This window comes from Nicotiana tomentosiformis, chromosome 3 (genome assembly GCF_000390325.3).
Source record: "Nicotiana tomentosiformis chromosome 3, ASM39032v3, whole genome shotgun sequence".
Lineage (NCBI taxonomy): Eukaryota > Viridiplantae > Streptophyta > Magnoliopsida > Solanales > Solanaceae > Nicotiana > Nicotiana tomentosiformis.
In genome coordinates this window covers 39,685,985-39,703,053 of record NC_090814.1, presented here as the reverse complement: position 1 = coordinate 39,703,053, position 17,069 = coordinate 39,685,985, and the positions used below count along the sequence as shown (strand labels likewise).

At 40.3% G+C, this 17,069-nt stretch overlaps 3 protein-coding genes across 4 annotated transcripts; 2 read left to right on the top strand and 1 right to left on the bottom strand.

Annotated features, from left to right (window-relative positions):
• Positions 1–2,674: 2,674 nt before the first annotated feature.
• Positions 2,675–5,591, bottom strand: LOC104100522 (LIM domain-containing protein WLIM1-like). 2 transcript variants are annotated; one of them, XM_009607774.4, is made up of 5 exons: positions 5,327–5,586; positions 3,599–3,695; positions 3,359–3,402; positions 3,177–3,266; positions 2,675–3,082 (listed from the first exon to the last, which is right to left on the bottom strand). In XM_009607774.4, the coding sequence occupies exons 1-5, from the start codon at positions 5,459–5,461 to the stop codon at positions 2,903–2,905; spliced, it is 546 nt and encodes a 181-aa protein (XP_009606069.1). In that variant the 5' UTR covers positions 5,462–5,586; the 3' UTR covers positions 2,675–2,902. The 2 variants fall into 2 exon arrangements, with proteins under 2 accessions (XP_009606069.1, XP_070052966.1); XM_070196865.1 differs by lacking the exon at positions 3,599–3,695 and having other exon boundaries at positions 2,675–3,077; positions 5,327–5,591.
• A 1,253-nt stretch (positions 5,592–6,844) lies between these two features.
• On the top strand, positions 6,845–7,963 carry LOC138907663 (uncharacterized). Its single transcript, XM_070198269.1, has one exon. It carries the CDS (start codon positions 6,845–6,847, stop codon positions 7,961–7,963), a length of 1,119 nt encoding a protein of 372 aa, XP_070054370.1.
• A 276-nt stretch (positions 7,964–8,239) lies between these two features.
• Positions 8,240–9,094, top strand: LOC138907661 (uncharacterized). The gene has a single exon (XM_070198268.1). The coding sequence runs from the start codon at positions 8,240–8,242 to the stop codon at positions 9,092–9,094; it is 855 nt and encodes a 284-aa protein (XP_070054369.1).
• The last annotated feature ends 7,975 nt before the right edge of the window (positions 9,095–17,069 follow it).

The window sequence follows — 17,069 nt, the reverse complement described above, 5'->3', positions numbered from 1 at the left end:
AACAATAACAACATATATACATCATTTTCCAGCCCTATATACACCATCAAATACTACAAAACAGCCCAACACACCCCAATCTCTTCGTACACAAAACGACCACCGTAGTAGTGTCAAACGACCCGAAAATATTATGACGAACGACCAGCCAACCACCCTACATTTATATGGTGTTTATAAACCCCCTTCCTCCTCCAAAACTCCACAAAATAGTAATAAAACACGCAGCCCAACAGCAACACAAAACAGTCCACAAAACAGTCCGCTACAAGTGAATAACTCGAACTCACGGCTTCCGATCACCATCCCGTGAGTTCTTACAAGTATAGAACGACTTACCATGAATTTACAGAAGAAAAAATGGATGAAAGAGAGCAGTAAACTCACCTTATTTGTTGGATAACTCAGCTCCTATCTTGGTTCTTCAAACTCTAAGTTTTACCTCCAATTGGAACTTGAAAGGGAGAGAAAATCAATTAGGGTTTGTGGGAAATTTTTGGGAGGATTCTTTGCAGAGCTTATGTCTGGTTATTATGCTCTATTTTAAGTCTAATATATGAAGAAAATAGGCCCTTAAAAGGCCTCTTTGGACGACCCGAAATGGCCCATTTTTGGGCTTTCATTTAAGCAAGTAGGTGACACACCTACTTGTCACCTAGCAGCTTGCGCAGTATCGCAAAAATACACATATCTCTCTACTCCGATGTCGTATTGACAAATGGTTTAATGCGTTGGAAAATAGACTCATAGATCTTTAATTTGATGTGTGGAACAAAAGTCGATGAAAGTCATCACAAGTTACATTCATAAGTTTTACTGAAACTTTGGGTCAAATGTAACTGCAATTTTCTCCCAATATACTTAGAGTTATGGAACACTGGATTTGTTTTTTGTTTTACTGTTGTTGGCAGTTTGACGGAGTTGTTCAATCATCTTTTGGTTTAGGCCCTTTTGGACTTAATGTGGTACATGGCATGACAAATGACAAAAGGATAAAATTTTCTGACTTTTGGAAAAGTTATGTGTCTGGGCTAACTTTTTACTTGATTACTCATGTATGCTTCTGATGATATGTACATGTTAGTGTAGCCCCAACGGCCATGAGTTTTATATTACTACATTCTCTCATTGACCTTACTTTTTTATTTTTATTTTTTTCGATGATGCCAAAAAGCGGAAGTTAGGTATGTGCTTAATCTATAAATCTGGTTCTTGTATGTCACTTGGACTAATAAAAGAAAATACTCTTGATTTTTCTTCTTGCAGGTTCTACAATGAATTATGCCTAGCCATCTACAGGTTGCGATGAATGGAAGGCGAGTTCTTTATACTTGTGCAAACATGGACAAACTAAAGAAGAGTGACGTGAATGAAATTGATTTTTATGCTGAAGACTGATGAAAATTGAGTAAGCTGTTGACTGATTTGCACATGGGTTTGTCATCATCAAAAATGGAAAATTTGTTGAGCAGAGCATGTACTATATTTTGATGATTAACAAACTTTGAGAATCAAGCTTCATGTTCCAGTTTTGTGTGCTGCTAGATTGTTGTACAGATAAGAAAAATGAAAGTCAAGTGAACCAGGTTTGCAGTATACCAGTAGAAGAAAGCGATTCAGATGCCAAAGGACAACATTCCCATGCGAGTAAGGATTCCCAGAAGATCATATCCGTGCCTTGAAAGGAATTCACGTCTGGGAGGACTTCGTGTATTAAAAGGAATATGTATTTATGGAATATACTCATGGGAAAAAAGAAGGTTACAAAGTTGGAAATAATTTAGAAAATCAAGCCTAAATAGGAGAGGTTGGCCATGGTGGGTCTAAGGAGAGGCACAATTAGGTCAAAAAAGTATTGGGGAGGGATGATTATGCAGGACATGACACATCTTCAGCTTATTGAGGGCATGACCCTTGATAAGAGGGTGGGGAGGTCGAGAATCAGTATAGAGGATTAGGAGGTAGTCATGCATATTTATTTTTCATACCAGTATTATTAGAATTATTCTTGTATTTTCTTATTCTTAGATTTCTATTAGTACATGTTATTTCTTTTGATTGTTATCTTATTATCTTGTTGTTTGTACATGTTATTTCTCTTGCTTGTTATCTTATTATCTTGCTTTATTACTTCCTCGTTTTCATGACTTTTTCAATATCGTATTTCTTTTCAACTATGTTGTGACTATGATGCCCTTGAGCCGAGGGTATATTGGAAACATCCTTTTTACCTTCACAAGGCAGGAGTAAGGTCTGCGTATATACTACCCTTCCCAGATACCACTTGTGGGATTATACGGGGTTTATTGTTGTTGTTGTTGTTGTTTGTTTTTTCTTATTCAACAATGCGTGACAAAATTTTTCTTGCGTTAAAACCCAATAAAAAAAGTTTTTTTTTTTGGGTTGTGTTTCTCCAAGAATAGGATGATAAAAAAGCAGAGCAGTTTCCATATATAGATTAGTTTCACGTTTCCTGGGATTTTTTCATCTTCTTTTCGTGTGGTTATAACTTCTCACTTATGCTATTGGATTCTCAAGTATTTGAGCCTCATTTCTCCTCTGTGACTAGGAGTGAAAAAAGTAGAGAAAGAAGAAGCTAACCCTTGTTTGTGATTGTGATGGTTTGATTCTTAAAATTCATTCTTTAAAAGTTGAGGTAAATGGAGGAAACAAATTTACACTTTACAATGATTCTGGTAAATTTTTTAAAACAACCTTCAATATGCTACAATGTACAGAAACCCGCAAGAATACATACAACCAAAATGGATAGAGACAACTGAATTTACGCCGTAAGAAAGAACAAAATCAAGAATCAGTGAAACGAAGCTGCGGAAAAGATAGGGAGAAATGAAAGAGAGAATTTTTTTTTTTTTGTTTGTTTCTATTTGGCATTTTAACTTTATGTTTCATGGTCAGACTCAAGCTGGCTGTAATTGCCTTTCTCCTTGAAGAGTTGAATATGGTGGTGCTTGCAATAAAGCCTTCCCTCATGTGCAATGTAATTTGATGGGCTTATTGTACAGCCTCCATGACTGCATTTGAAGCAGCCCTTATGGTATGCTGTCCCGTTCACACTAACCTTAAACAACATACATAAAATTGTTTGAAATTGGATAAGTATTTGATTTAAGGGAAAATAAATACTTGATCGATCATCTATTCATTGTTGTTACCTTCTCAATCGGATAGACAGTTTTAGTGCAGCCCACACATTTTTCCCTCGTGCCTGCAAATAAACTTGAGACTTTGCTCCCGCTACCATTCTATATATTTCAGAAATTGGAATTAAACAAAAAGCACAAAGACAGAGATAGGAGGATCATTCTGATTATGCAAGAAACATGCCGAAAGTTACCTCGTTCTCCACAGATTTTTCTGGCTTTGTGACTTTCGGAGTTCCTGATAAATACCAAAGAAGCAAAGTTGGCAAAAATATACTGGCAAGTCATATTCATGTTTCAAAGCAAGTAACTAGTGTGCCTGATTAGTTGTTATATGGTAACTTAGCATTTCTACTTTTAACTGCTTCATTTTAATTTGCTACAATACTCCTTTCTATTTTTGTGTATTTTATTTAAGACTATGAGTTATATACCGTCAAAACTCTTGTCCAAACTGCCAGTTCTCTTAAAAAGCTGATCAAAGTGAGGCCTACAGTAAATTACCCCCTCAAAGGAGTTGAAATTGCTGAGCTGAAAAAAAAAGCAAAATAACACAATTTATTAGATGCCAGAACTAGTTTTTGGATCACAAAGCTCATATTTCCTTTCTCCTCCTCCTTTTCTTCCAGAAAATCCCCTGGCATAAGAGAATCAAAGTTATAACCGTATAAACAAGAAAAGAAAAGGCCGATGTAAGCTCTTGGAAGGACTTCCATTCCAAAAACGGGAAATGATAATAACATGGATTCCATGTTAACTTGTTAGCATAATTAAGCATGTTATCATTAGATCATTTCTCCCGCGGTAAGAGAGGATATACATTTACTTTTTTTGACTTTTTTCATTGGGTCAAACACGCGAAAATTATTCTTTTTTAATAAAAAGGATTAGCCCCTTCCTACTTGGGTAGTACAGTCAACCCTCTTTATAACAACATCGTTTGTTCCGATATTTTTTGGTTTTTATAGGGAATGACTGTTATACACCTATATTAGCATTTGGCGTTAAATATTGTTTGGCCTTATAAATTAAATTATCCAAAGATCAATTATTTATCCTTTTCTAATGTGACATATAAAAAATAAAAAAAATTATTCAAATTTAAAATTTCAAAAGATATGTGTATTTAACTAGTTAAATATTGAAGAAAGCTAACATATTATTAATAAATTCATAACTAAATGATAAAAATTTAAACTCTAAGTCACACATTTAAAGCTACTTAGAAAAATAAATTCTTTCAAGATTAATGGAAGAACTTTGTAATTGTAGCTTGTTTCGTAGATTTCATTCTCTTACTAGCGATATAACGTTTGAGTTGGCGAAGATTCGTATCCAAATTTTCAGAAAAAAGGTATCCAATAGCTTTCACTTGAAGCAATCTAAGAGCTTAACAATTAAATCTTCTATCTAAATATTTTTTGGCATTTGTCGAGTGAAAAAGATATTATGTGCAAATCTTCAAATCTTTTGTCTTATGCAAAATAGAAACTTTGTGCAATAGAAAAGATTGTGTGCATATTTTTAAAATTATTATTAGTAACCTTAAGGATTCTATATGGCTGTTATAGAAGGTTAATTTTACAAAGATCGTTCTGCTATAAATATGGCTATTGTTGTTACAGGTAAAAAGCTGTTGTAGAGAGGTAAAATATAACTTAAAAAATCGGTTTTGAGGAAAGCTTAGCTTTTATAGTGAATGACTGTTATATAAGGATGCTGTTATAAAGAGGTTAGTGAATATGTGACCATCTTATCGAGAAATTTAAGCTATTTAACAGAGCACACTTTAATAACTTAATTTTATTAAAACTTTAATTTTCCTCCCGTGTGAGCCTAATAATTCTTCTTTCACTCTTCAACACCCACTATAGGGAGATAGAATTCATAGCTATCTACCGTAGGCTATTCTTTAGATCATTGCGCTCCCTGAAGAATACTCCACCTTCAGTCTAATAAAATGATAAAAAGAAACTCAAAGAAAAGAAGCGAGGCTCGTTGAAATTATTAATAAACGTCCTTCAAAGAAAAGAGCATATATATATATATATATATATATATATATATATATATATATTCTATTCCTTGCATGTATTGTTCCGGAAAGAGGCTTGGATTCAAGATTCTTGTATAAACGTTCAAGTTGAGAATATAATTAATACCTTGAGAGTACTTTTGCAATGGTAGCACCTGAAGCAAGCCTTGTGATAAATACGATTATCAGCAGCAAGGCGATCTACCAGATACACCGTTTTCTCACAAGCACTGCACTTTTGCGTTGTTCCTGCGAACGTCATCGTTGATTATTGTTGAAAAGAGGCAAAGGCAAGAGAAGAACAGATATTTGAAGACAATCAATAATTCCTTTCCACTCTGTTCTCTCTCTCCCCTCTCTCTCTATCTCTCTCTTGCTAAAATTCCACGCACAACTTGATCATCGAAGAGCTTAAATAAGATCGGAGAAAGGTTGAAAAAACAAATAAAAATATGTTATGTAGATTGACAGTAATTTGCGGGTCATGATAGATTTTCCACCATTGTATTCCCTTAGACCAAGCTTTTCCGCTCCCATAACCCAAAATCTGTTGATGATAATCTAACAAAACAAATACAAATTCGGGTGGTTAAAATATGTACTTCCATTTGTATAGTGATCCTCCTCCGTTCCAATTTGTTTATTACGTAATTCTTTTTATTAAAAAAAATATTTCTATATTTGAAAACAATTAACAATTTTTTATATTTTACGTACCTTTAATGAAAAGCTTTTACAACTACACAATTGTTATATCATGTTTAATTAAAACCATAAGTTATAAAAGTTTTATAGCCATATAAATGTCATGACATGTTTAAGCCGATAAGTTTCAAATGTTATTACTCTTTTGCTAAATTTCGTGCCGAATCAAATTATATCATATAAATTGATATAAGAAATTGAAATTTCCGAAGGCACCTTTGGGAAATAAACAACAAGCTAGTCAATTACTGTATAGGGAAAAATACGACATGACACATGGCCGCTTAAAGGAAGGATACGCGGAACAAAAGATGGAGATGGCCACCGAACATAGCTATTTCGCTTATCACCGGAAGGAATAATGATCATAAAAGGAGTATTAAATATTTTGCGCCCAGTAATATTTAATACGGAATATTTTGCAGCATTAAGGATAATGGCCCGTTACAAGAAATTTGGCATTTATGTCTAACGTTATATCTTCATCAATGACCCTCATAATCGACATTAAAGAAGGGCATGATCCTAGGACTTCCTTCCCTAGGCATAGTTATAAATAGAGAGCTCAATTATCATTGTAAGGACACGAATTTTCTAGCTAACTTATGTTACATTCTATACAACATTTTAATACAATTTGAATCTCTCGCTTTTGATCTTATCATTATTGTGCTCGGAAACCTTGTTCCCGGACTCATTATCTCTATTGTTTCATCTACATTCTAAGGCTAAGTATTTCATATTTCATGAGTTATTTCATTACTTTTTGGATCAAATTAATTCACTTGTCTAGAAACCACGAACAAATTCAATTGTACCTTTTTTGGGTAAATAGTTTGGCGCCCACCGTGAGGCCTAGACAGCCGTGCAATTAAATTGATCCTTGCCTTTTTTACTAACAAGTTTGATTAATTTTCTATTAGCAAATATTACAAAAGAAATGGCAGATAATACTATTAATGGCACACGCAACCCTGAAATTCAAGGAGAGCAACCTCATTTCGATGATACAATCAGTGACACTCGCAATGAGGAGAACGACGACACACCGACGCATGACGGGCGATACCCTCGACAGGTTTGGGAGAGGACTCCTAATGATGCTGATGAGGAGCATGTAGCGGGTGCAATGAGGGTCCTACAAGGGCAACAAGCAATCATTCTAGGCCATCTCACGCGGAAGGATCAGGTTATGAAGGAACTAAAGCAGGCGCTATCAGATGCTTCAAATAATGTGAACAGGCGAGATCCATTTCCTTCTGAGGTTCCCACAAACCAAACGACGCGGAGCGTCGACAACAACACTCCCAGGGGCGAAGTTGGCTCCGATGGGGCCGGGGGGAGTAGATCCGGCCTCAACAACGATAACGATCCATTCAAGGAGGAGCTTTTGTGGTTCATGAAGGAAGTAAACGCCTCCATGGATCAAATCCTCGTCGCACCACCAGTATTGAAGGGCCCGAACTCGAAGAAGTATATTCAGTTACCGTACAAGCCGAGTGCGGCCCCGGAACTAATCCCGAAGCGGTTCAAAATGCCAGAAGTGCCGAAGTATGATGGAACTTCAGATCCGCATGAGCACATTACCACTTATACAATAGTAGGGAAAGGAAATGATTTGGCTCCTCACGAAATTGAGTCCGTGTTGCTGAAGAAATTTGGTGAGACTCTCACGAGGGGAGATTTAACGTGTTATTCACTATTGCCCGAGCATTCCATAGATTCCTTTGAGGTGCTCACAGATTATTTCATCAAGGCTCATGCCGGTGCTAGAAAGGTGCAGGCCCGAAAGGCCGACATATTCAGGATAGCGCAGGGAGAGTCCGAGTTATTACGAGAGTACATCACCCGGTTCCAGAAGGAAATGATGTTACTACCAGCGGTTCCAGATGAATGGGAAGCTGAAGCATTCACCAAAGGTTTAAATCCGAGAAGTTCGGACGCTTCCCGGAAGTTGAAGGAAAGTCTGCTCGAGTTCCAAGTGATGACTTGGGTGGATGTCCACAACCGGTACGAGTCAAAAATAAGGATCGAAGATGATCAGGTTGGCTTCCCATAGTCGACCAAAGGACGGGAGAAGAACAGAGAAAAATTGAAAGATGATATTGACACGGATAGACGGACTTTGAGGGGCCGATTTTTGCCCTACGAGCGGAGAGAAGGCTGCGACAGGAGTTTTCGGACATCAGACAAGTTCACCGTTAATAGAAGGACAGATCATGGCCAGAACAACAGATCGCTGCAGAATAAAGAAATCTGGGGGTCGCGAGATTCTTCTTACCCAAAGTTATGAGAGTGTAACTTCAATATCAGTGTAGTAGAGTTGGTGTCGGCCATGAGGAATATCAAAGAGGCACGATTCCCAAGACCTATGAAATTCGATCCCAGTCAGAGGGATCCCAATTTATGGTGTGAATACCATGGCACTAACAGCCACCGGACTTGGGACTGCCGACACCTCCGGGAAGAAGTGGCAACACTATTAAAGAATGGTCACCTCAGAGAATTCTTGAGTGACCGAGCTAAAAACAATTATGGTCGGAGCAGAGGCGGCACTGAAACCTCGAAAGAAGGAGAAGAACCTCCATGCCAAATGATCAACATGATCTTCGGAGGGAATGAAATTAACGGGGTCACCTTTTCGGCAGAAAAGAAGACAAAAGTATCGATAACTCATAGTAAAAGGTTCCGGAAAGACAATATCGCATTCACGGATGAAGATGCAGACGGATTACTGCTGTCGCACAATGATGCACTGGTAATTTCTTTAAATGTGTTGGATTTTAAAATTAAACGTATTTTAGTAGATCCAGGAAGTTCCACTAATATCATACAATGGAGAGTAATGGAGCAAGCTAAACTCACCAGAAGCATTATCCCAGAAACGAAACTCCTCACTGGATTCAACCTCGCAAGCATGACAACTCGGGGAGAAATTTTACTGCTCACGAACGCTGAGGGAGATATGAAGACAACTCTCTTCGAAGTGGTAGATGGAGACATGGGATATAATATCATCTTGGGAAGACCATGGCTGCACGAGATGAAAGCTGTGCCTTCAACATATCACCAACTGTTAAAGTTTCTGACACCCGAGGGGATCAAACAGATAAGGGGTGATCAACCGGCAGAAAGGGAGATGAGTGCAATTTTGGTTTCCAGTAGCAAAGGAAAGGAACATGCGGCATAGCAATTACCAGAATCGGCACCTGACCCCGAGCCAAAGGAAGATAATCCGGGGACAGAAGAGTCAGAATAATATCAAGTACCAAGGTATTTTCAAATACCGGAAAAGACAAATGCGACGATGTCCACGGCAGAAGAACTGTAGCAGGTTGCATTGTTCGAAGAATTCCTAGAAAGGAAATTCCATTTGGGAACAGGCATGCGCCCGGAGCACATGTCTTCTTTTATTGATTTCCTTCAAATCAATGCCGATTATTTTGCATGGTCGCACGAAAATATGACGGGCATCCCAACGGAGATAGTCGTACACAAGTTAAGCTTGGATCACAACATACCTCCGATAAGGCAGAAGAAACGCCCTATTTCTAAAGCAAGGAATAAATCCGTCAAAGAAGAGGTAACTCATTTACTTAAGATTGGTTCAATCCGAGAGGTAAGATATCCGGACTAGCTAGCCAATGTAGTAGTAGTACCTAAGAAAAATAATAAATTTCGTATGTGCGTAGATTATAAGGATCTTAATAAGACGTGCCCGCAAGACTGATTCCTATTACCAAATATCGATCAGATGATTAATGCTACGACCGAGCACGAGTTAATGAGTTTTCCCAATGCTTATTCTGGGTACAATCAAATCAAGATGAACCCAGAAGATCAGGAAAAGACTTCGTTTATAATGAGTTTTGGTATATATTGTTACAATGTGATGCCCTTCAGGCTAAAAAACGCCGAAGCCACTTATCAACGGCTCGTGAATAAGATTGTTACACCCTATATTTTCATACGTAAAAATGCGTCGTAAGCAAACTAATGTAGGACCAAAAATGAGATAATATTTAAAAGTATATAAAGTAAGTTAATCATGTTACCTCTGAGGTTACAAATATTGAAGATCATGAACAACAAGTACAAAGAGGGTTGGACAGTTCAGAAGCTAAAGCAATTAAATAAAACAATGTTTCGTCGAAAGTCGACAAGTTGGGAATGTTATAACATGTACCTTTGGGGTGAGACTAGGGTGATTAACATGATAAGGAGATTATGTTATGATTTATATTAGTCGTATGACAACCGTGTATTATGTTTTAATGTCAAGCGAGTTGTGGAACAAAAGTCGATGAAAGTCATCACAAGTTACACTCATAAGTTTTACTGAAATTTTGGGTCAAATGTAACTGCGATTTTTTCCCAATATACTTAGAGTTATGGGGTGTTCCATCCATCAAATTGAAGATCTATGAGTCTATTTTCCAACGCATTAAACCGTTTGTCAATACGACATTGTAGTAGAAAGATATGGGCATTTTTGTGATACTGCGCAAGCTGCTAGGTGACAAGTAGGTGTGTCACCTACTTGCTTAAATGAAAGCCCAAAAATGGGCCATTTCGGGTCGTCCAAAGAGGCCTTTTAAGGGCCTATTTTCTTCATATATTAGACTTAAAATAGTGCATAATAATCAGACATAAGCTCTGCAAAGAATTCTCCCAAAAATTTCCCACAAACCCTAATTGATTTTCTCTCCCTTTCAAGTTCTAATTGGAGGTAAAACCTAGAGTTTGAAGAACCAAGATAAGAGCTGAGTTATACAACAAATAAGGTGAGTTTACTGCTCTCTTTCATCCAATTTTCTTCTGTAAATTCATGGTAAGTCATTCTATACTTGTAAGAACTCACGGGACGGTGATCGGAAGCCGTGAGTTCGAGTTATTCACTTGTAGCGGACTGTTTTGTGGACTGTTTTGTGTTGCTGTTGGGCTGCGTGTTTTACTAATATTTTGTGGAGTTTTGGAGGAGGAAGGGGGTTTATAAACACCATATAAATGTAGGGTAGTTGGCTGGTCGTTCGTCATAACATTTTCGGGTCGTTTGACACTACTACGGTGGTCGTTTTGTGTACGAAGAGATTGGGGTGTGTTGGGCTGTTTGGTAGTATTTGATGGTGTATATAGGGCTGGAAAATGATGTATATATGTAGTTATTGTTCTGTTCTTGTATTGTTGGTGTTATCTTGAATTTGGAGGAAGTAAGGATTATAGGGGAGATGCTGCCCGTTTTAATACAAAATAAGTTTGTCGTTCGTTGTGCGATAGTTGTACCTTTCGTAACTTAACGATAGTATTATTATCGTTCTTGTAGATTAAGGTGCAAAGAGGTGAGTTCAACTTGGTGATTAGAAAGATTGTGATAAGGTATGTTAAGGCTAAGCCTTCCTTCATTTTGGCATGATCTCGTAGCTACATGTGTTAGTAATGAGACAAAAGAGAAGTTCATATTCATGAATTTATTCACACTATTCTAGTCTCATAAGTTACAATATTATTCCTTATCGAGACTCTATATTCAATTTTAGTATTGTCTTCTTCCAGTCAAGAGAGCAGCAAGCCTATATATACAGTATTACAGTATTTTCATTACCATCGAGCTATAATCGATGGGCAGGCCCCTATTGGGAAACCTCTGATCAGATGGAAAGTTATATACCGAGCCTACTATGGCCGAGCGCCTATGAGCGAGCCCAGCATGGTCGAGATACATAGCCTAGTATGGCCGAGCGCCTATGAGCGAGCCTACTATGGCAGAGCAGTTATATATACCGAGCCTTATAAGGCCGTACAATTATTTTACTTACTATATTGAAGGAGTTGAGTCAGTATCAGCAGGTAAGTATATCTCCAGATCATCTTTGACTCCCAGTTACTTCCAGTTATTATATTATCAGTTCAGTTTCGATTTTCAGTTATGTTATTGCCTTACATACTCGGTACATTATTTCGTACTGACGTCCCTTTTCCGGGGACGCTGCATTTCATGCATGCAGGTTCAGATAGACAGACGAGTAGATCTCCTCAGTAGGTGTTTCCCGAGTTCAGCCTGATCGGTAAGCTCCACGCCTTTCGGAGTTGCCAGGTCTAGAGTGTTGTGTACATCTTATGTATATCTGTATATATGTTATGGGTAGGTCGGGGCCCTGTTCCGATCATAGTACATCTATCAGTAGAGGCTTGTAGACATATCCTGTTGGTTAGTGCAGTATGTTGGGTTTGTAGGCCTGGTATGTATAATTTGGTGGTTTGTCAGCTGTAGTAGCTATGACGGCCTTTTCAGCCTAGCTTTATATTGATGTTTAGTTAGCGCTAGTTTCCATTCAGTTTTATATTTTGCTTCGCAAATTATCTTGCAAGGTGGCCCCATGGCCAAAGTATGACATTATGTGTTCAGAGTCCCTTAGTCGCAATTTGGTACGCCAGGTTAGGTGAGGCACCAGGTGCTTGTATCGCTCCTAGGTTCGAGGCGTGACAGTTATATGTTGTGATATTGATACGCATGTGGTGGATTAAGGATTGGGGTCGAAATGCATATGGTGAGATAAGGTGGTCTTGATATGCTTGTTGGTAGTAGAGGAACTACTTTAAGCCACGCGGTGTGATAAGGTGGGCTAAAACACGGGAAGCTATTTCGAAAAAATGATTTTCAAAACTAAATGCAAGGCTCCCGCGGTGATATAAGGAATGATTATGACCAGCAGGGTACCCCCAGTAGATGGGGCCCAGTCTGAGGCTCAAGGTGAGACCCCTACTCAGCCATTACCGGCTCCTCCACCAACTACGGAGATTCCTAGGGAAACCGCACATCCAGTTCCCCCTCCACTTCCATCAGATCAGGACTTGAGGAGTGCGGTGCATTTGTTGACACAGTTGGTAGCTACCCAGCAACAGGCTAGGGCATCAGCTAGTGCAGGAACTTCTGAGGGGTCTGGGAGTTCAAGGGTCCGAGAGTTTATTGCTTTGAGTCCCCCAGAGTTCACGGGGACAGATCAGAGGGAGGACCCGCAGGATTTCATAGATCAGCTTCACAGGATCTTTCGTGTTATGCATGCCACGGAGAAAGAGGCAGTTGAGCTAGCAGCTTTTCGACTCCGAGATATAGCCATCCTTTGGTATGAGGGATGGGAGAGGTTCAGGGGACGTGATGCACCTCCAGCTATTTGGGAGAATTTTTCAGATGCCTTCCTTGACCAGTACTTACCACGGGAGATCCGACAGGCTCGAGTCGATCAGTTTCTAGCCCTCAAGCAGGGTAATATGAGTGTTCGAGAGTATAGTCTCCGTTTTGACTCATTGGCCAGATATGCACCATCCATAGTTGCTACTATGCGGGACAGGATTCACAGGTTTATAGCAGGGTTAGCCCCAGAGTTAACCGAGGCATGTGCCGCCGCTGCATTGCAGGATAGTATGGATATCTCCCGGATTCAGCCATTCGCCCAGAATATAGAAAGGGGTAGGCGTCGGCAGTAGGGTGCAGAAAGGGCTGAGCAAGGGCAACGTAAGAGGATGAGATTTCCCAGGTCTCAGGAGCAATATCAGGGTAGTTATAGGACCCAGTACTTCGGACGGCCACCTAGGCCTCCGCCACCTCAGTTACAGGGTTACAGGTATGACTGCTATACTCAGTCAGGACCAGGTGAGAGCTCATGGGCGTCGGGTTTGCAGCGACAGCGAGGATCTGCGCAGACATGGTCATTTCCTCCACGGTGTGACATCTGTGGTAGAGGACACTTGGGCCAATGCCGAGCAGGTTCTGATGCTTGTTATACATGTGGGCGTCCAGGGCATATGATGCGGGATTGCCCAAATAGAGATTCAGGGGGAATGGCACAACTAGCGAGTTCAGCAACAGGATCATCTATGTCCGTGCATCCTTCAGGGCGCGAGTCTCAGTCTTCGGCTGGTAGAGGTCAGGGCAGAGGTAGAGGTTCCAGTTCAAGTGGTAATCAGAACCGTATCTATGCTTTAGCGGGTCGACAGGATCAGGAGTCTTCACCAGATGTTGTGACAGGTATATTAACCATTTGCTCTCACGATGCTTATGCTTTGATAGACCCAGGATCTACTTTATCGTATATTACCCCATTTGTCGCGAGGAAGTTTGGTATAGTGCCTGAAATACTAAGTGATCCTTTTGCGGTATCTACACCGGTCGAAGAATCGATTATTGCTAGACGGGTTTACCGAGGTTGTACGGTGACAATTTGTAGTCGTCAGACCTCAGCTGACCTAGTTGAGCTAGAGATGATGGATTTTGATACTATCATGGGCATGGACTGGTTGGCAGCTTGCTATGCCACAGTTGATTGCCGAGCAAAGGCAGCCAGATTTCATTTTCCAGATGAGCCAGTCCTTGAATGGGTAGGTAATACACCAACACCCAGAGGTAGGTTTATTTCCTATCTGAAGGTGAGGAAAATGATCGCAAAAGGGTGCATTTATCATATTGTGCGAGTTAGAGATGCAGATGCTGAGATACCTACACTTCAGTCTATTCCCGTAGTCAAAGAGTATGCAGATGTGTTTCCAGATGAGCTTCCAGGTATTCCTCCAGAGCGAGAGATTGATTTTAGCATCGATTTGCTTCCAGGAACTCAACCAATATCCGTCCCTCCGTATAGAATGGCACCTGGCGAATTGAAGGAGTTGAAGGAGCAGTTAAAAGATTTGTTGGAGAAAGGTTACATCAGGCCCAGTACCTCACCTTGGGGTGCACCAGTACTATTTGTGCGGAAGAAAGACGGCTCGCTGAGGATGTGTATCGATTATAGGCAGCTGAACAAGGTAACTATTAAGAATAAGTATCCACTTCCAAGGATCGATGACTTGTTTGATCAGTTGCAGGGGGCTAGATGCTTTTCAAAGATAGATTTGAGGTCGGGGTACCACCAAGTCAGAGTTCGGGAAAAAGATATTCCGAAGACAGCCTTCAGGACCCGATATGGCCACTTCGAGTTCCTTGTCATGTCCTTCGGGTTGACTAATGCACCCACTGTATTTATGGACTTGATGAATAGCCTATTCCGACAATTTTTAGATCTGTTCATGATAGTATTTATTGATGATATTCTGGTTTATTCCCGTTCAGAGGATGAGCATGCGGACCACCTGCGAGCGGTACTCCAAACCCTCTGTGATCGTAAGTTGTATGATAAGTTTTCTAAATGTGAGTTCTGGTTGAAGTCTGTAGCATTCTTGGGGCATATTGTATCAGATGAAGGGATAAAGGTGGACACTCAGAAGATTGAGGCCGTGAAATCTTGGCCTAGACCTACCACTCCGACAGAGGTTCGTAGCTTTCTAGGCTTAGCAGGATACTATCGGAGGTTCGTAGAGGGTTTTTCTTCCCTTTCGGCACCATTGACGAAGTTGACACAGAAAGAAACTAAGTTTCAATGGACAGAGGCTTGTGAGCGGAGTTTCCAAGAGCTTAAGAACAGGTTAACCTCAGCTCCAGTTCTAACACTTCCAGAGGGTCTAGAGGGTTATGCCGTGTATTGTGATGCATCAGGTGTCGGGTTAGGATGTGTCCTGATGCAACATGGGAAGGTAATTGCGTATGCTTCAAGGCAGTTGAGGAAGCACGAGAGGAATTATCCGACCCACGACCTCGAGTTAGCTGCGGTTGTCCATGCACTTAAGATATGGCGGCATTATTTATATGGTGTTCATGTTGATGTATTTACTGATCATAAAAGCCTACAATATATCTTCAAGCAGAAAGAGTTGAATTTGCGACAGAGGCGATGGCTTGAGTTATTGAAAGATTACGATGTTAACATTCTCTACCATCCAGGGAAAGCTAATGTTGTAGCAGATGCCTTAAGTCGCCGATCTATGGGTAGCTTAGCACATGTAGAGCCCAAGAAAAGACAATTAGCTAGAGAGATTCATCAATTGTCTTCGTTGGGGGTTCGGTTAGTAGATTCTGAGGATGGTGGAGTTGTACTCCAAAACACTACAAAATCATCCCTCATAGCGGAAGTCAAGGAAAGGCAGTACGAGGACCCAGAGTTGGTCGAGTTGAGAGAGCGAGTTCCGCAGCAGAAGAAGCCATTGTTAGAGCTCAAGGGAGATTGGGTTCTCAGATACAGGGGTCGTTTGTGTGTTCCAGATGTAGCAGGGCTACGAGACAGGATTATGTCAAAGGCACATTATTCATGGTATTCCATCCATCCTGGATCGACGAAGATGTATCATGACATTAAGGATGTGTACTGGTGGAATGATATGAAGAAGAACATTGCTGAGTTTGTCACCCAATGTACTAGTTGCCAGCAAGTGAAGATAGAGCACCAGAAGCCTGGAGGGCTAATGCAGACTATAGAGATCCCGACATGGAAATGGGAGGCGATAAACATGGACTTTATCATGGGTTTAGCTCATTCTAATCGTAAGTTCGATTCCATATGGGTGATAGTCGATAGGCTCACGAAATCAGCTCACTTCCTACCGGTCAGATCTACATATACAGCAGAAAATTATGCAAAGTTATATATTAAGGAGATAGTGCGGCTACACGGAGTACCAGTTTCTATTATATCTGACCGTGGGGCTCAGTTTACAGCACATTTTTGGAGGTCATTTCAGAGAGGTCTAGGGACTCAGGTGAATCTCAGCACAGCTTTTCATCCATAGACTGATGGACAAGCCGAGCGCACAATTCAGACGCTCGAGGATATGTTACGAGTATGTGTGTTGGATTTTAAAAGAAGTTGGGATGAACATCTACCTCTTGTCGAGTTTGCATATAATAACAGTTACCACTCCAGTATTCAGATGGCTCCGTACGAGGCTTTGTATGGGCGTAAGTGCAGATCTCCTATAGGGTGGTTTGATGTTGGGGAATCTGGGTTATATGGGCCAGACCTGGTTCAACAGGCCATAGAGAAAGTAAAGCTTATCCGGGAGCGACTGTTGACAGCTCAGAGTCGTCAGAAGTCATATTCTGACGTGCGGCGACGAGACTTAGAGTTCAGGATTAATGACTGGGTATTCTTAAAGGTATCACCTATGAAGGGCGTGATGAGGTTTGGCAAGAAAGGCAAGCTTAGCCCACGGTATATTGGGCCTTATAGGATCATTCGGAGAGTGGGCCAAGTAGCTTATGAGTTAGATTTGCCCTCAGAATTGGAGTCTGTCCATCCGGT

Excerpts from the sequence above, each read along its gene's own strand:
- LOC104100522 (XM_009607774.4), bottom strand. The coding sequence starts at position 5,461 with ATGACGTTCGCAGGAACAACGCAAAAGTGCAGTGCTTGTGAGAAAACG. Across the intron at positions 3,696-5,326 it reads ATTGCAAAAGTACTCTCAAG|CTCAGCAATTTCAACTCCTT; the intron begins GTATTAATTATA and ends TTTTTTTTTCAG. Across the intron at positions 3,403-3,598 it reads TTTGGACAAGAGTTTTGACG|GAACTCCGAAAGTCACAAAG; the intron begins GTATATAACTCA and ends GGTATTTATCAG.
- LOC138907661 (XM_070198268.1), top strand. The coding sequence starts at position 8,240 with ATGAGGAATATCAAAGAGGCACGATTCCCAAGACCTATGAAATTCGAT.
- LOC138907663 (XM_070198269.1), top strand. The coding sequence starts at position 6,845 with ATGGCAGATAATACTATTAATGGCACACGCAACCCTGAAATTCAAGGA.